We start from the raw sequence: 19,748 nt of genomic DNA on the forward strand, positions 1-19,748 counted from the left end.
GGGGGGACCTCTGTGGACACCCCCCCGCCACGGCCACCTCCAAGAACTCCCCCAGAGGGGTTAAGTACCTTAAAAAATTTTCAGTTAAAAAACACACCAAAAAAACTCATGAACCCCTGAACAGTTGGGTGGTGTTCAGTCCGGGGTTGGACCGAACAGGGCATGGGTTATGTCCGCAAGGCACCCTCTCCCTTTACCCTCTTAGATCTCTACTTTGAAGCATTAAGAAAAGGTTTGATGGCCAAAGGGTCAGGAAAGGAAAACAATGGCTCTTTGACGGCTGATACTTATACATGAAATTTTTCACCACCCTCGCCCCCTTTTCCCTCTTCCCTTCTCAACTCTACCTTGCCAGGTAGACTTGCTTTGAGGATAGGTTAGAAGGATTAGCCTTTGCTTACCAGGACCCAACATTCATTGTAATTTTTGAAACAGATTTCCTCAAGAAAACCAAAAGACATCCCATGTCTGATTCCTTGTGTCTCCTCACACATCCACTGACAGAGCCCTCCCTGGTTTTGACAGCCCAAGGGTACATTGGCACATTAGAGTGATCCCTTGGACTATGGCTCGATAGCACATCAACACCTTTGAGCACTGGAACATTGGCACAGTGGCACATTGGTGAAGTGTCCTGAACCAAAATGTCCTACAGTGCATAACACAAGCGGCGGCGTGGAATACAGGTGGGACATGTGTGTGGACAGAAACTGCACAGAAGCCATCATTCTTCTGATGGAAGGATGGGGGAACTGGGGGCTATTGATTGATGGATTGATTGATTGGATTGGATTTCTATACCACCCTTCCAAAAATGGCTCAGGGCAGTTTACACAGAGAAATAATAAATAAATAAATAAGATGGATCCCTGTCCCCAAAGGAGAGTTATGGTTGCAGGAGGTTATAGCGGCAGCAGAATTTAGATGACACAATGGTGCCTTCGAACCTCAGGTTTCAGCAGCGAAACTCACTGCAAACTGAGAGTTCAAATTCAGGTTTGGAAGTGAAAACAGAACTACAGTTGTGTGACGAAACCATGGCTTCACACATTCAGATGATCTCTAACTCAAACTTCCAGCACATTTACCTCTGATTTAGCATTATGTCTGAACCAGTGTTCCCTCTAACAGGGATTCCCAGATGTTGTTGACTACAACTCCTAGAATCCCCAAGCAAAAGTCATTGCAGCTGGGGATTCTGGGAGTTGTAGTCAGCAAATCTGGGAATCCCTGTTAGAGGGAGCACCGGTCTGAACATGGCCTTAATGAGGGAGAGATGTTCTAGGAAGCTGTTTCTCCCTATATATGCTGTGTGCAAGAAAGCTTCTGGTTTCATTTTTTAGAGTTTTGCAGATCAACTCAATAGTAAAGAAATTAATTAAATAATTTTAATAATTAATACAGATTTTTTCATATAGCTATTTTCTTTAAAAAAATAGTTTATAATGATCTAAATATCAATATGTTTGTTCTTACTTATCAGTGTATGACTACATAAATGTTTCCTTGACAAAAATCATACTTAAAATATGTTGGGAAATAGTATAACAAAATACTGTTTTTAGTTGTTCTGGTTGTTTAATGTTTTAAGGTTTTTCTGTGAATACTTCTAGTATAAACATACAGGATGATCTGCAAAATATAATTTTGAGAAACTAAAACAATTCTATATGTTTTATTGTAATAGTATTACTAAAATACTGATATTTAAAATCATATATATTTAAGTTTGTGAAATACAGCACATAGTTCTGGGTGTATTTAAATTAAGAAGAAAAACTGCACGATAAGACTAAAAATGTAGTTGGGTAGGAACAAAGGTTTCTATTTTCTAGTGACAAAGGAGTTGCATATGTCGTTATTCAAGGATTGTGTACATGCGGAAGTCGGGCATAGTAAGCTGTTAATGGGTTTGTCTACTTGTTCTAGGTACGGTTGTTTGTTTATCTACTTATTCTAAGCCCACATTTGTAGTACTGTCTGGAAAAAGAACAAGTGGCATAAGGGTGGTTCTTCCTCTTTGTGTTCAGTTATTATGTTTGAAGAGGATAAGTGAAAATAGGTAGTGAAAGTAAGGTGCGGAGGCAGGGGCGTAGCAAGGTTGGAGTGGGCCCAGAGACAAGATTTTAAAATGCTCCCCCTCACTGAAGCTCAGATCATGAAGTAAAGAAATCTTTAGAAAGAAAAGAAAAGAAAGAAAGAAATCTGAGGCTGAATAGTCGTAACAAAAAGCAGAGTAAAACTTATATATATATATACATAACCTATGTGCCACAACAGAACATCATCCTAAATTATTTTTTAAAAGGTTTTGTAAATTGTGGATGATGCAAGTCATTTAATGGTACTAAAGACATGCTGTTCTGGTAGCTTCAGGTCTTAACACCCACATCAATTTTGGAGGATGAATACAACAGAAGGAAGCCCGGGCAGGTGTGCAGCTGGGGGAGTCAGTCATGTGATTTGCCTCGGGGGGGGCAAGGCAGTGGGCCCCCAGACAACTGTCTCCCCTTGCCCTATTATAGTTACGCCCCTGTGCGGAGGATGTACTATGGGATTAAAAAATGGTGGTTATTCTAAGATGCTTGAAATGCTGGTCTTAAAACCTATTTGTGATAAATGTATTTTGAACAATGTGTTTATCTTTTTAAAAAGACTGTATGTGATTTGTGCCATAAATTGAAAAAGATTTAAGCTGTAAATAAGGAGCGTCACAAAGGTTAATGAGCATAGCTGTTCCTAAAGACATTTTTAAGGACTAAAGAATCCTACCTACTTACAAAAAGGATGAGAACAGTGCACTCATTTTCCAATTTATCATTGTTTTGTTCTATCTTTCTTATATTTCTACATAAACCTCTGAAAACTTTGGTTGAAAAGTAGTGTTTATATACTACTGCTGCGACCATCAATGACTTGATGTGCGGGGGCTGAGGTCAATGTTCAGCTCATTAATTATATTAACATTATTTTAAAATATTAATAACCCCTGCTAACTGGGCAAAGAGGCACCCTTTAACATGGTGATTCTCTTTATTTATCAGGGGGAGAGTAACTGGCCCTATCCACCCCCAGCAAAGTACCTCCAGTGACTGTAGCTGGGGTCTATCTTATGTTTCTTTTTAGAATGTGAGCCCTTTGGGGACAGGGTTCCATCTTATTTGTTTGTTATTTCTCTGTGTAAACCACCCTGAGCCATTTTTGGAAGGGCGGTATAGAAATCGAATTTATTATTATTATTATTATTATTATTATTATTATTATTATTATTATTATTATTATTAACCTATACAGTGCCCACTGAATTCACATGTGCTAGAGAAAGCGTCTCACTCTCTAGTTTAAAACATTTACTGTGCGTCATGCCATACCCTGTTCAGCTCAACTCTGGCAGAATTAACATCGCTGTTATCAGTATTGCCAATTCTATTTGCTCTCATTTACCACTTAAATCAGTACATCTTTTGTAGACGCCATTAAACTTGCTCACATGTATAACATCTTGCTGCCTAGACAATTTTCAAGCAATTGTGTTTCACATGAATTCAGCTGCCCAATTGTCCATCACTTACTAGATTTTCTTTAACTTTGTTAACAAAGAATATGAAGGATACTTAAAACTAACTTCATTTTCCTGGGCCAACAGCAGCAATGCACACCAAAAACATTCTTCACTTGGCCCTTTTCAGTTTCTTTGCAGGCAGTTTGCCATATGTTAGTTCTCTTTCAGTACATGGGTATTTGGGTATACCTGGGTATTTGAAATACTCTTTCAGTATTTGGGTTCTGTTAGTTCTCATATGTTAGTTCTCTTTCAGTACCTGGGTATTAATCTCCTTGTGTTCTGTACTACTCGCCCCCACCACCACACACCCCAGAGCCTAATAGTGCAGAGGCCCCAACTTGATTCTTGTAACTCATCCAATAAAATGTTCTGTGCTCAATGTTCAAATCATGGTTGAGCAGAGATTTATTTTTGAAGAACTTAAAAATAGCCCATTTTGATATATCATTTCCACATGGGCATAGGGTCCGTTGGACAAGGGAGGACAGTTGCACCTGGGCCCACAGGGTTAGACAGGTCCCCAAGGCCAGCCCTCCCTACCCATGAGTCACCCTACAAACTTAGCACTCCTTGGCTGGGAGCTTGGATTTGGCAGCAGTGGCGAAATTGTCAGCACTGGCAAAGGGTTAATAATTCTGGGAGTCCTGCCCCTCTCCCTAGCAGCCTCGACTGCATGCTTCAACTTCTTCCTGGTCACTCTGGACATATCACAGGAGGCAAGGAGGGAGCCTCAACCCAGTTGGTTGGGAAGTGGAGGGACTGTGAACTTCGTTTAAAAAACAAACAAACCCAAAATCTGTTCCTCATCCCATATCTGTTTCATTTTATTGTTGCCCTTCATTAAGCCACTGTGTGGGTGCTTGCATTTGAAAAGCCAGGCTGCTTGTGTTTGTTCTCCCCCAATTCCTTCCCTGGTTTGAAACTCTCCCTGTCTCTCTCTCTCTGCATTACAAATGTATAATAGAAATTCTCCACACAGCCCAACAATATATCTTCTTATGAGGAAATGATTTATTTAATATTTACATTTATATCCCACTCTTCCTCCAAGGAACCCAGAGCGGTGTACTACATACTTAGGTTTCTCCTCACAACAACCCTGTGAAGTAGGTTAGGCTGAGAGAGAAGTGATTGGCCCAGAGTCACCCAGCAAGTATCATGGCTGAATGGGGATTTGAACTCGGGTCTCCCCGGTCCTAGTCCAGCACTCTAGCTACTACACCACACTGGCTCAGTATTAGTAAAGGTTTTTAATATTTTTAAAAAAATAAGAGGCGGAGTGGGGGGAATGCTCTAACAAATAGATCTGTTGTTGGTTCTGCCTTTTGGTTTAACATGTGCTGTTCAGTTTATATTAAGAATATTTATTCTTAAGGCTGCTTTTTTAGTGCTGCTTTTTAGCAACAAAGTTCTCATAATGGCTTAAACAGCAAAAATATATGAGAAAATGGTTATTTCATATGTTTCTCCTTATAATAAATATTTTATTCAGCTTTTTGCGTGTAACAGTAGTTCACATATTGTCTTTTTAATAAGCTTGTAATGGACTAAAATACACCAACTTATTGCAAGTGTCTTCACAATTTGCTAAAATGAGCATTATGCATTTCCCTCTTCCCCACCAAAAGTCTTATTTTTATATACACTTACTCCATCACAGGAAACTCCATTTTAAAAGCCCTTTAAATGCTGACTTGTTTTTAAATGCTAAAAAACTGGGGTAGCTCCATATATGAAATTCTGCTGCCTTGTTTGAAATAAAATTGGTGGCTTTTCCTTCTGTAGTGGGTAGACATACACTTAAATGTAGTTCACAGAAGAGATCAAAAAGAAGGAAGAAAGAAAGAAAGAAAGAAAGAAAGAAAGAAAGAAAGAAAGAAAGAAAGAAAGAAAGAAAGAAAGATAGATAGATAGATAGATAGATAGATCTCTACCCTTTGGGGACAAGGAGCCATCTTTCTTTCTTTATTGTTTTTCTATGTTAACTTTTGTTGAAAAGCAGTATATACATATTTGTAGTAGTAGTCATCATAGAAGATCAAACTGGTCTGCTTTTTTCTGCTGTGATAGATGTAAAAAGGGCTATTTGAATTTGCTTCTGAGTTTATTAATTACTACTACTACTACTACTACTACTACTACATGTCTAGGACATGGGACCAGAAGAAGGAGAGGAAGGCAGCGAGGGGCCCATTTTGAAATCTCGTCCCTGGGTCCACTCCAACCTTGCTATGCCCCTGTATTTCCACATTATGAGATTGATTCTAAAGAGTGTTATTTCAGCAATTAATATAATCTTTCACCTTGGTTTTGGAACAAACGTCTATTGTGAGATGACAGAACATTTTCAATCTGTTAGAGAATCACTAAGCGACATGTTGCCACATGAATACCCATTTTGGATGCAGTTAGCTTTTGAGATGGCATAAATGGGTTGGCTGTGACTGTTAGGGGCTTATCTGAGCCCATGGACCTCATCTGTTTCCTTTCCAGCTTGAGCCATGAGCCCTTGAAGTACTTCAATCCTTTTAGGTGCTAAAATCCCCTTTAAAGTACAAGATCAAGCAGGCAAGGCTTGGTTAATGGATGCATGTTTGTTGTAGCTATTGAATATTTGAGTCCTCTTTCTGGGTGCTGTGTGTGTTGTCTAAAAAACCTTTAGGGTAACTAAACTGTCCAGTTAGCTGCTAGATTTCATATGCCTCTCAAATGGCTTTGCTAAGCTGCTATAGCAACAGCAGCTCCCTGAAAACCCTACATTCAGGCAACACTGACACATGAGGGCACAATATGAAAACCAGGACTGAACAGGGAAATGAAAGCTTTACTTTGCAGCAGCAATGAGAATGGGGTATATGTTGTTGGTTTCTTTGTGAAAGTGGTGAATTATGCTTTGAGAGCTGTCACTAGATTGGAAGGGAGAGAAAACTCTGGCCTCATTCAGACAACATGCCAACCTGGTTATACTTACCTGAGGTTGCAATTCTCATCGTCTGAATGCAGGAAAATCCCGCAGCCACGGTTCTGCTGCCGCCTCCAAACCACAGATTGACCCCTCAGTTTGAAGATGGGCAGGTTGCAGGAACCAGAGATCCACTGACCCCATTGTGCCATCTGAATGCAAGAACCCATGGTTTGTGCTGAAGCTCCTCCCATGATAACACGCCTCTCATTTCACAACCAATGGTTGCTGGGTGAGTGATGTGCTCAGAGGAAGAGGGACGGGGGGGGGGGGTTGCTGGTGGAGGCAACAAAACTGCAGCTGTCAGATCATCCAGGGCATGATTCTTGGCTTCCAAGATTAACCTCAGGTAAGCCTACCTGCAGTTTCACTTGTTGTCTGATTTTGGCATCTTATCTCAAGTGCTTAAAAATATAGTTAATCTCTAATTATTTTGTCCAAAGAGGGGGCAACTGCATGTCCTCCAACTCCTAAGTAATGCCATCTGGTTTCTATTGATTCTCTGCTTGGTGCAACTAAAATTAACCTTCAGTTTTGCTGTATGAGGGCTACCATGTAACTTCAGCTTTGCAAGTGACTGCTTAGTGCTAGTAACACTAGTGTTCTGCTTAGTGTTGGAAACAAATCTGAATTATTTCTGACTTTGGTGTTAGAAAAAGAGTAGCCATAGCTGCTGCTTGGCTAGTATGCTTTGCAACCTGAGAATTATGTACTTTGTACAAATGTAGTCTACTGAAAGGTTTCTGGAATATCACATTCCAGAGAGGGCTTTTGTCATGACTCTTATCAGCTATGTTGCTAATTTCTCCAGTCCCTACCCCTTGTTTAATGAACACCCTGGGCACGTTATGTTTAAACTCAAAAGATTGCTCTCTCACTTGTGACTCTGAACTGTTCCTAATAATGATAACACATTATTTCTGGTGTTTGGCTCTCCTCAAATGCCAAAAATAACTGGAAAGCTGGATTCTGAGTCACCCTAGCCATTCCCTCTACATGCTTGTCCATTTCCATGGTTTCCCTCTACATGTTTATACTTTGTGTACCTTCTCTTATAGTTAGTAAACTCATTAGCCAGGGCTGTCACTGCAGTGTTTTATACATTCTAGTTCTAAGGAAGCATGTATCACTGATAATTAAAGTGGGGGGGAACGTTGCTTCAGAGCTCAAGGGTACAAAGAAAATGACATGGCTGTACAGAGCAGCTGGCAGAACTGAAGATATTTTGGGAAAATTAGAATTGTGAGTTGCCTAAAGCAAAATGAATGAGTCACGAGGCATAGTGAAAGAAGCTATAGAGAAATCTTGAATGCCATTACTTTAGATTGAGGCTGTGGTAGGCAGCAATTTAACAAACAGCTGAGCAGCACTGAACGCATTTGAGGCCTTTCTTGCCTGGACTCAAATCTGAAATGAGGATTGCTTTTGCTCGAACAGGGTAATTACATACGACAAGTTTTGTATTAAAATGTAAACTTGTATGAAACTAATACGATGACTCCATGGAGTAGAGAAGATTGCTTGAGGCTAAAAATAAAGATGGCAGAAAATAGTGGAAGAGATGATGCCTCCCAAAGACAGGAATGTGTGTTTGCAGGAAGCAAGGGTGGCCTCTGGTTGCAGATATTGAAGAGCATAATTTTAAATCTATGGGGTTATGTAGGAATGTAATAATAACGTGAGGAGGAGGTAACTTGTATCTGCTTTCACTTGACGTGGGACACCTGAGAATGAAGGAAGTGGCTGAGTTTTCTCTCTACCTAGTCCCCTTCAAAGTCAAACATTGGATGTGCCACCTCATATTCTGGAGCAGGGAGTTTGCATCCTTCAACAGTGAGTCCTTACAAGGCCCACTGCTGATCCTGCCGAGACCACAGGACCCCATTTGGATGGTGGTAGCACAAATCACTTGGCCAATAGTTGCTCCATTGTGGTCTCTTGTCAGCTATTCCATCTGCAAATGAGGGTGCTCCCCTTCCAGAGGCCTATCTACCAAGGTAAACCATAAACCCTAGAAGCTTGTTTGCGGCAGCCCTCTGACTTGGAACTGACCTTGGGACTAGTGATGTTGGAAGCTCAAATTGTGGGTCATTGGACAATTAAACGACTTGCTGTTTTGCTGGGTAGGGATTTTTTTTTAATTTATTATTTTGGTCTCGGACTGTAGTAAACCTGATCTGAAATCTGCTGGCTAGGTTACTGACTGCAAGACAGAATGCTTCTTACTCCCCGTTAGTATCTTAAAATGTAAGGAAGTATAGTTGTGGGGGGAAATTGAGTAGATAGATAAAAGCATTGTGTGCAAGAATCCTCCTTTTGAAATTTTTCTTGTTTTGCTTTTCTCACATGATTATCCCAAGCAGGAACCTTAAAGTGCATTTCAGTTCTTGCTACAGAGAAAACTTTGTGGTAACTTGAAAAGGTGGTAAAAAATGCTGAACAGGTCAGAATAAACAATAACAATTGGCTTTATTTTGGTCTTTCACCAGCATAAGATAAAACATAACAGTAGCATTAAAAACACTCTATGCCTGTAGAGAAAGTAACTGTAAAGTTAAAGCTCAAATCTTATTGTTTTTGAACTAAAATCTATGGCATACTATAAAATTAATTAAAATGTGATAAAGTAAATGCATAGAGGTTAATAAGTTAGAGACTGTGAGGATAAAACTAAAATCTATGAGAAGTTATAAAATAGTTAAGATTAGAGTTAAAATTTGATTAAAATATGATAAAACGAAAACTTTATAACTGAGTAGTGTAACACAGAACATGGCAACATTATGTGTTATAAAAGAGTGGCAGTCAGAGAGTCGTAAGGAGACGTAGAACTGGCTTGTGTGGCCTGGCAACCTTGTAAGTAGTGGGAGAATGAGGGTACTGCAGATGTCTATATAAAATAGGCAGTGTAAGAGGCTGTGCTCAGTGGTTTCAACTTGCCCAGCATTGCAGGGCAAGGCCCGCCTCTAGTCGTAGGCCCGCCTCCAGTCATAAATCAGTATTGGAGAAACAGTGGAGTGTGTCAGAATAAATAAACATGGCAAAATAGTAGGTGGCTCTGAGCTCAGGAAGCCTTTCTAGGGCCGTCTTCGGACATAATGCCAAACCGGAGGCAACTATGCCAGAGGTTCAGTTTTGTGGTCATCTGAATGCGTGAAACCACGGTTTCATCACAAAAGTGACCCGAGGTTTTTGAACCCAAACTGTAATCTGAAACCTTTGGGTTGTAGTGCATTTTGCTGCCAAAACCTCATATTTGAAGACAGCATCGTGTCATCCAAATTCTGCCCCCACCATAACCTGGAATTTGTGCTGTGGCTGCTCCTGAAACCATAGAAAGAATGGCTCAGGCGAGCCCAGAAACCTGCTGCACTTCTCACTGGCCACCTCTCTGATCAGTTGCCCTGTCCACTGTGGAGTGTGCAGTCTCCACACTCCTCCTATCATTGCCTGGCAACAGAGATGCCGTGTTGCTGCATCCAAAGCTCCAATCCATGAAAAGGGAGAAAACCACACAGGCGAAATCCCGCTTTTCACTATGTCTTGTGGTCTTATCATCCCATACTTTTTGTCAATCTGCACAAAAAGTACGGGATGACAAAATGGGCACAGTGGGAGAGGCTGCAGAAGTATGCACACAAACACATGGAGCCCCAGTGACACCAGGAACTGGGTAACTCAGTTGTTTCCCAATAAAAAATCACACATGCCAGGGGAATGATACCACATCACTTGGCAGAAATACCAGTGTGCCGAGCCAGTGTATAAACCTGTGGAAACCCAATTTGTGGAAACCTTCCTGCAGTCCAGTCATATCAAGAAGGAGTCAGCACATATCCTCCCAAATCTCCTGTCTATATCTGTCCATTTGCTTGTGTTACTTGAGCAACCTGCAACACACACCTGGGCATGTAGCCCAGCATGCTGGACCTGGAGCCAGTTTAGCGTAGTGGTTAGAATGTTGAACTATGACCAGGGAGGCCCGAGTTCGAATCCCCATTCAACCATGAAACTCACTGGGTGACTCTGGGTCAGTCATGTATCTCTCAGCCTAACCTACCTCACAGGGTTGTTGTGAGGGTAAAAATAAGCATGTACACCACTCTGAGCTCCTCAGAGGAAGAGCGGGATATAAATATAATAAATAAATAATTGCACTTTCCATACAAGACATTTTGACAGTTTCCATCCAAGGAAGGGGAGGGGGCACACACGCAAGGAACCCTTTCATTAACATACCTGATCAAGTGTGGCTGCCCAGCAAGGCATCCTTCCTAAGGTGTGGAGTGTGGAGTGTGAGGTAGAGATGTGCACGAACCTGTTTGGAGGCCCTTTTACTGATCGTTACCGGCCCTCTCATAAGAACGCCAATCCCTGGCCAGCATGCCAATACGGGGACAGGAGTCTGTTGGGGCTTCCTGGACTGCTTGACCTGGGTCTACCATTCCAAGAGCATCCTTTGTCACAGTGAACCAAACCCCAGGATCATTTGCCACCCTCATATACATGTTCCCTCCTAGGAAGTCATCAAGACCCTTTCTAGGAGTAACAGGAAACTAGTGCTCCTCTCCATCCTCTGTTACCAGTAATTGTGCTTGTGCAAGCCTGTATGGCTGCATGGCCCTTTCAAGAGCAGTGGTGCAAGTGGTGTGATGAACGGGTTTAAATGCCTTGTCCTTGCTGAGGGCAGCCAATGTATGCCTAAAAGGCACGACCGCACGGGGCACGCCCCCTTGAAGGTTGTGGTGAATGGTTACTGCTCTACCAACGTCCTGACACCTTGCAAGCAGTGCTACAGAGTGTGCTGGGATGCCGGAACAGGAAGAGGGAGCCCCCCCCCCCACCGTCTCCACAAGTCAGAGGCTGTGTGAGGCCACAGCTCAACAATCGCCTGGGCTCACAGATTAACCACAGGTTAATCTACCCAAGGTTTCATGCTATGTCCAAAAACAGCCTATCCATCGGTATGTGTTAATACCTTTATTCTCTGTTTTGGAGTGTGTGTGTGTGTGTGTGTGTGTGTGTGTGTGTGTGTGTGTATTCAAAACACTTGTTAGCCATTATGAGGCTAGCATATATGACATAGATAATATCGGAGCAGGCTCAAATGGATGTGAACCCTGTAAAGGAACTCAGCAAGTAGGAACTCCAACTATAGTACATGGTTACGTGCTGGTAGAGGCTGCTAGAAGTGATAAATGCTGTTCAATAAGGCTAGCAGAAGGATGAAGGAATTGGGATATATCTTCCAGATGCCAGATATTCCTCTTGCTTCTAAATGCCTCAAATAGATCTACTTTACTGTCAGAAAATAGTTCTGCATATAGCCTTAGTTTAGCAGGCACCCACCTACTTAGTTACCAGGATCAATCAAGTATAGGAAAGTATACAAGGCATCTCCAAAGTTGCCAGAAATTGTTTTGACTTGTCAGCACTATATTCATGTAATAAATTCACATCAAAACCTAGACTGCATTTAAGATACTTTTAGGCAGATTTCCTATTTATTATTTAAAATAGAGTAGCATACAAGAAAATATAACACTAACCACAGCAGATTAAAACAGCGTTAGTTAGACTTGAATTAAGTATATATTTTCACTTGGCACCCCAAGGACATTAATGAAGGCACCAGACAAATTTTCTATGGGGAGATAATTCCACAAGATGGCACCACAAGCTGACAGAGTATGAAGCTGCATGTTGTGTAAAAGTCTGGCAACAGCTTGCTGTTGTGGCACTCTGAAAATGCTGTAAAGCAAGGATTGCTGCCATGGCCTTGTGTGATTTTAGTCAAATTGAACATGGTTTAAATCAGGGGCGTATCTAGGGTGGGGCAAGCAGGGCACATGCCCCGGGCACCACCTGAAGGGGGGCACCAATCTTTAAAATGAAAAAAATAAAAATTAAAAATGGCCACCAAAAACAAAATGGCCACTGTGCATGCTCAAATGGCCTCTGTGAGGCCCTAGAGCATGCCAGGCCTCACAGAGGCCAACTGAGCATGAGCGGTGGCCATTTTGTTTTCGGTTGCCATTTTTTAAAAAAAATCAAAAATGGCCACCGCACATGCTCAAATGGTGCCTGCGAGGCCCTCAGCCTGGGATGAGCTGCGGCGGCGAATTAAGAGGCTGGCGGGGGAGAGAGGGATCCTGTGCAGACCCCCATGGCCTTTAGGAAGCCCCCCAAAAGGGCTACAGGTTAAAAAAAACATTAAATTTAATATAATATAATTCACCGTACACATATTTAGTTTGGCACTATGTACAGAGAATCAGGGCTTGTGAATATTGAGCTGAAGCTTATGAGCTAGGATTGTATTCATTTGCTCTAACTTTGCTTCTTGTGATAAGTGAGTTAAATGTGAGATCTTAATAATATGGCTATTAATGGTGAGTTTGTCTTTGAATCAGTGTGAAATCCTTAGTATTAAGGCCCACTGGGAGTTTCTTGCTCTCCTTCTCTAATTTTAACTGTCTTTATGAAATACTAGAATATATTCCAAGCAGTGACACAGTTTACTCTGCATATCCTTTAATTATTTTCAGAATATCTGGGAAAAGTCAAATTCTCCAGTTATTTTTAAAACTTATGTAATAGTGATGCTACAATGCATAGTAGGGAATTAGACAGGCACTTCTTTTTAGTTTTCAAGGTACACCGCCACATAATATTTGGGTATTTCATGAGCCCCAGCATACTGAAATTTGTAGTTTTCCAGCATTTTTTGGTCTGGCTACACCCACTGCTAAATAGTTTTTGAAATATTAAAAGTTTAATGAGCTTGACTTGTATTTTTGAGCTGATAGTATGGTAAAATTATCTGAAAGATGGGTGTCAGATGTTTGGACAGGGGGTGCAATTTCAGTGCTTGCCCTAGGTGCTATTTTCCCTAGATATGCCTCTGGTTTAAATTGTAATTTCAGGAGATGTGGCATGCTGACAGAATGGTCTAGACTTCAGGTTGGTATGACTTTGGGTCTATTTCTATAAAACAGTAAGCAATAAATAAAGGATGTTGCTTAAAAAACTGGAACAACAAGGTCTGGGAGAATGACAAATAAAAGGTGGGTTGGAGGGCAGGTGAGATGAATTTGGTAGGAACAGTGTAGTGCTGGCAGATGGCTGAAGAATACAGCTGTGCTGAGAGTTTGGAGCTTTGAGCACCTCTGCCTTCAGGGAATACCAGTTCTCAGTGTTCTTCTCATAAACCCTTTTTAGCAGGGTGGGTTTTCTCTCTCTCTCCACCAAGGGCAATAGACAGAAGCAGGATGCAAATAGCAAAACATGTGGGCAATTGCTTTTTGTCGTATCTGTGGTAATATATCAAATGAAAGTTTCACTCCAGTAGCATATGGATAGGATCCTTGAAGATAAACAGCATAAAATATCTGTGGTCTGTTTTGTCCGTCCTCATGTTAATCTACCTAATTAGGTTAAACTGTTAAAAAAAAGTCTTAGATCCCAGAAGATTCAGGTAAAATTAGGAAACTGGCTTCTACTGAGTCAGACCCTTGATCCATCTAGGTCAACATGGTCTGCACTGACTGGTAGTTAAGTCTCCAGAGTTTTGGACGGGAGGTTTTGCTAGCTGTACCTGGAGATGCCAGAGACTGAACTGGGACTATTTGCATGCAATGCATCTGCTCTTGCCGTGATCTACAAGTGCTCTAGTGGATTTGTAAGACTTCAACACTAGATTAGAAAAGAGATTTAGAAAGGCTTTATACTGTCACTCAGCTCTAGTGTTTAATCTGTCAAGTTAGAGTTTTACAGTCATATGGCAAGAAATATTGGTTGCTGAAACAGCAACTATCAGTAAATGCTATACTGTGTGGGAAAAGCACAATACAGCAGCTGTGTGCAGCATTGGATCAAGAGCCAGTTATAGGATGGGTTCTGGCAAATCTAATCAGTTGGTTGGAGCAGATTCTGTGTGGATGTGGGAAACCTGTATTCACTTCAGCCAAGAAACCTTACAGACTTGGGAGGATCAAATAAGTGAGGCCACCTCATGTTTATTGGAAGAGAATACAAATGTAACAAACGAGAACGCACAGGTGAGTCCTAACTGGGAGCCTCTGAGAAAGTAAGGGGGAGGTGCTATGTTTGAATACTTTTCCATCATAAAAAAACCCAAACAAAAATTTATCATTTGTATGTAGAAATACTATAATCACAGGAAGACATTGGCTACATGATGTATATAAGTTCTGAGTTGGACCCAGAAAGAGAGAGAAAGGTGCAGGGAGAGGGGGAGAGAGGAGGATAAAAAAATTACCATAAGCAACCTTTCTGGAAATGATTAGCTGAGAGTCTAATTGTGTGACTAGATGCAACTAATTAATGGAAGGGGCATCTACATGTGTGCTAAAATGGAACTCAATGAAGAGAATTTGAGTGTTTCTCAAGATTTTGGAAGCTACAGCTGGTTATAATGTTGTTACTGATGTGAGACACTTGGATCATATTACCCTGTACTGTTCCAGCTGCTCTGACTGCATCTGGGTCCCAAAGTGCTGGTCTTAACTCTGAAGGCCAAAAGGGTCGTCACCTGTAGGAGCCTGCTTGGCTGCTTCATGCAGTGACTGAAACCTTGTGGAGTGTTGTCCCTGCCTGCAATCTTAAATATAGTGAGTGGAGATACATAATGGGACCTTTCATGAGACTGGGTGAGGCAGTTGCCTCAGGTGCCAGCAAGGTGGCAAGATATGCCTCACCACTGCCATCAGAGCAGCTCTTCAAGACTAATCTGACTGTAGTAAGCTTTGCAAGAAGCACCACCCTCTCCTCACACTTCTTGCAAAGCAGCATGAGGAGAGACATGGAGGCTGCTGGCAAACTTTTTCTTCCTTGCACCATTTTCAAACTTGAAAGGGTCAGTTCTGAAGGGGCACTAGTTTCCTCCAGGTGTGTGTATGGGGGGGGGGTGCACAGGGAGGCAGCATTTGGTGACTTGTCTTAGGCTATGCCATATTGCGGGCTGTAGAGCCTAATTTGTGGAATGCTCTCCCCACAAGCAATCTGAGCCTCTATCTTACTTTCAGGCAAGTAGCTGACCCTTCTTTTTGAGGGTTTCAGGCCTGCATAATTGACAGCTATATTTTCAAGTGTTTGAGTGACTGCATTTTACCTTGTGTTAACTTTTCTTTATTGTGAACTGCCTTGAGGATCACTAATGGAAATATAGGATATAAATGTTAATGTAAACATAATTTTAAAAGCAAAAGATTAAAGGGTAATGTGGAATGGTACAAGAGACATCAGAGGGAGTATCTAGAGACTAAGCCTTCATAGTTGCCTTTGTACAAGGGATTATTAAAATCTAAGGAAGGGGCACAGTCAGCTCTATTCTTACCTTCAGTCTTGAGAGTTTTGTGCAGAAGTTTTCAGGCCCTTGTTCATCACGGACACGAGGGACCAATTAAAGATTAATAGTAGATAATAGTGGAATTAATAGTAGTAGTCAGAAATCAACGCCCTCAGTGTGCCCTGACTACAAAAGACTTGGCCAATGTCTTTAGCTGCCTCACGATTAGTCGTATTAAGTCTTTACAGTCGTGAAAACTGTTTTGCAGCGCTCAGCTCTCCTACTTGGAAACCATTCTCTCGGTTTTACAGGTGTAGACCCTTGGTCCTAAAATAAATTCCGTATCTTCCAGGTGCTCAGAGTAGACAGATATGTCAAACTTCCTCCTAGCCTAGGAAAAAAAACTATCAGCTTTGATTTGCTTTTGGAACCTGACTGAGTTGCAAACATGAAGTCTCTAACATGTAACTTGTATGGAATTATAGCCGTAACAACCCGCCCATTCCCCGCGGCTGCGCAGTCAGGGTCTCAGTCGCTCACTTTCAGTTGAAGCAACACGCTCTACAGGCAACGAAAGGCATCACCGTATTAAACCAGAGGCGAGCAGCTTGCGCGGATGAGTTGCTTTTCATAGCTTCGAATTGTTGCGTCGCTTTTAGACGAACTTAGGCTTGGAAAAGAGCGTTTCAAAGGCTGCTGGTTTAGTGCGGTAGCCTGTCTGAGCACTCGTTTGAATGGAATTCGCTGTCAGAGAAGCTAAGCCACGCCCTAAATTTAGGCGTCGGGAGCCAAGCGGGTGCAGCAGCAGTCTCAGTGGCTCTCGAGATTTCCGGAGCTTGATTGCAGTGTGCTTCTCCCGTAGGCGGGGCACAGTTGTGTTCTCCCTTTGAATTTGAATTGTAGTACTTTGCGAGAGATCGAGTAAGATTTTTCTTTCTTACTTACTTTTCGGAAGTGTGTCCACCAAGCTATTCCCCTCCACCGCAACACATGCTGCATAGTAGGGTTTGTTTGTTTGTTTGTTTTGTTTTTTAAAGTGAGGATAGCGTCCCCATATTATTTAAGAAGGCGTGACAGGCATAAATTCAAGAGGTTTAGTTTTCCACCTTTACGAGGAGATGGTAAGGAAAGGCAGCGCCTGATGGATTTGACTTTGGGGCAACTTTGGGAAAGTACTGAGGTCTCGCCATACCATCGTGGTGTAGTTTTGAGAGCACATGAAACTGCCACTCTTGCTTAATAAGTCCGAGTAGTAGTGCCTGGATTGGTTGTCGCTTGGTAGTTATAAACACAGGCCGTCCCTCGGGAAAGAGGAGGGGTAGAAAGATGATTGGAGTATTTACCTTTTAAATAAAAGCTTTGCTGGGGCTTCGGCTTCCATCCTCATCAATAACATTTCTGCCCCATGTTGACATGGCTCCAGACGTGCCACTTACAACCTAAACCTAATATTTACGCGTAAGTAGTTCCCACTGTGTTCAATGGGATTTATTCCCATAGAAGTGTGCAATGGGCTTCCGCATTTTCCGACCAAGTATGGGCCACCGCCTCCCCTCATCCTCAACTTTTGGGGGACTGTAGAGTTATCCACACAGCAGGCTTTACCGCAAGTGCAACTCGATTTATATCAGGGTTAAAAAAAAAAAATCCACTCTTTGGCTAATTTTTTGGGAAAACTTTGAGTTCGCGGTAAAGCGCCGGCTTTACTGTGAAAAAGTTTCCCCAAAAGCTGACGCAAAAAGTGGATTTTTTTTTTTTTACCCTAATATAAATCGGGTTGCACTATATCGCGCAGTGAAGAATCCGAATTGTGTGTGAAGTGCTTCCCGATATAGCTCGTAGGACTTTGGGGTAAATCTGCCCGGTATGTGAATGCACATCCTCCATTCCGGAGCAGACGCGAGCAAAAGGCGTGTGGAAAACTAAATAATTCCGAATCGAGTCTGAACTGACGTTTCACACCGGTGGCTCCAGCCCCTAGGAACGATTCTTGTCATCGGCGCAGGGCGGAGGCATTCTCACCAGAACCGGAAGTGTGGCCTGTCTCGTGGCGGTCGTGGAGCAACTCTTGGCTTTTTAAAATACATCTTTTTGGCGGCTGCAGCTTCTTTTCCTCCCCCCCCCACAAGATGGCGGCGACCGGGGCTGCTCTTCAAAGCGAGGCAGGCAGGAAGCCGCCTGGGATCCTCCGCTGCAGCCCAGTTAAGGGGCGGCGGAGGATGAGAGCTCAGTTGCTGATGCTGTGGGGCGCCGCTGCCGCCTGGGCGTCTCTTGCCACCGTTTCGGCTTCTATGGAGCCTCATGCGGCGATCCAAGTGCAATCACTGAGCGGTTCAAACTGGAGCCTCCTGCTGCAAGGCCAGTGGATGGTGGAATTGTGAGTAAGCTAAGCTCGGCTAGGCTGTGGGCCGCCCGATCTTGTGGTCAGGGGGCTCTAAAAGCACGCTGAGCAGTGGGGAGTGTGTCAGTGCACAAGAACAGTTAGGATTTAACGTCCCAGAAGCCATGCTTTTGAGCGAGGTGGATTCTGTCAATCTCGGGAGTGGATCTAGCGCCTCGGATTTTTGTTTGCTTTGCACTTTTCGGTCTTGCTCTACTTACTCTTCTGCAGCACCGGCATCTGATGAGATACAGGATTAAATTAAGTGGAGTCTGTATTAGTTTGTAGTGCGCAGACTCCTCTGACACATTCAGGGCTATCAATTTATGTTCCTGGGCCTTTTGATCAAACTCTGTGTGTGTGTGTGTGTGTGTGTGTGTACACACATGCACCAGACACCCCCATCCTCCACCCCCATATTGGGGTTACTAGTTGTGCATTCAGTGATTTTAGTTTGATATGTGTTTGTTTTTATTTACAAAAAAAATGCTCAACTGTCTGGGAAAACTTGGAAAAGCAGGATATTCATTTTTTAGTAATGAGTGCTGCATGATTTGTACTTGCAAATAAAGATTACATTGGTGTGTTATAGTTCAGACCATTCTATGTATGTGTAATTCTTACAACAGTCCTGTGGATACTCTTGGCCAATTTGGGTGGGGCAATAAGGACCAAATGGCATGAAGGGTTAGGGTATGTGATTTATAGCCACATATTGATCATATTCTCACAGTGAGAGTAGGGTGGGGATGGAAGAGTTATTGCTTTACACACAGAAAGAGTGTGTGCAGAGAGTAAAATCCACTTTCTTCTTGTCTTATATCACTTTTCCCCATCCCAGTTGGTTTTTAGTATGGAGTTGGATTGAGAGAACTGCTCAAAGCAGTGGAGCTCAGCAAAATGAGGTGAGGGAGGGTTGGATTGTGTTCATACTCCCTGTGCATTCCCTCTTGAGTAGGCCCCAACTCAGTTTTTCATGTGGACTGCTGTTCCTTCACATAGTTTGGCTCTGAGAAAATGTGGTTTGTCTAAGGCCATCTTCTTAGTGTGGCTAGGTAAGATCTGAACCAGGGACTTGCTGATTTGTAGCTCATTCTGGTAAATTATGCCATCTGACACATAGTTACCTAGATAGATGACCACTTCATGCATCTGAAGTGGTCATCTACGTAGGATTCTGGTTGTTTGAAGGCTTTATGGGCAACCCTTACTGCGAGAGGGTGCCCTTGGTTGAGGCAACTGGGACACAGATCTTGCTGGAAAGTGGAGCAATAGGCAGTTTTTCAAGTCCTTGAATTGTACCACTTGCTGACACTTTTTTTTTTAGATACTTGTTACACAGAAATAGTAGGCTATGTTCTACAAAAGACAACCACAGGGCTCTGTGGTCACCAGGAGTCGACACTGACTTGATGGCACGTTTTACCTTTATGCGACAGTGCCCCACACAACTCATATTGGCACATTTTAGGCCCTTGTAGATTTACACTCTGGTTGAATCTGTATGAAAACACTGTGGAAGCATTCTAAA

General features: G+C 42.4%; 2 protein-coding genes across 6 annotated transcripts in view; one reads left to right on the forward strand and one right to left on the reverse strand.

Annotated features, from left to right (window-relative positions):
- PLCB1 (phospholipase C beta 1) overlaps nt 1-16,540 on the reverse strand; it is an 807,198-nt gene extending 790,658 nt beyond the window's left edge. Inside the window, exon 1 of one of the 3 annotated variants that reach the window (XM_053284740.1) lies at nt 15,886-16,540. The gene's annotated coding sequence lies outside the window, so the exon portion shown is untranslated. The remainder of the gene's footprint in view (nt 1-15,885) is intronic. The other 2 variants (XM_053284741.1, XM_053284757.1) reach the window with 2 other exon arrangements.
- Nucleotides 16,541-17,184: 644 nt separating this feature from the next.
- Nucleotides 17,185-19,748, forward strand: part of TMX4 (thioredoxin related transmembrane protein 4) — a 30,984-nt gene continuing 28,420 nt past the window's right edge. The window contains exon 1 of one of the 3 annotated variants that reach the window (XM_053284766.1): nt 17,185-17,295. In XM_053284766.1, the coding sequence (XP_053140741.1) occupies nt 17,243-17,295 (53 nt within the window). In that variant the 5' untranslated portion in view covers nt 17,185-17,242. Of the gene's footprint in view, nt 17,296-17,865; nt 18,215-19,748 lie in introns of those variants that run through there. The other 2 variants (XM_053284765.1, XM_053284764.1) reach the window with 2 other exon arrangements.

Source organism: Hemicordylus capensis, chromosome 1 (assembly GCF_027244095.1).
Source record: "Hemicordylus capensis ecotype Gifberg chromosome 1, rHemCap1.1.pri, whole genome shotgun sequence".
NCBI lineage: Eukaryota > Metazoa > Chordata > Lepidosauria > Squamata > Cordylidae > Hemicordylus > Hemicordylus capensis.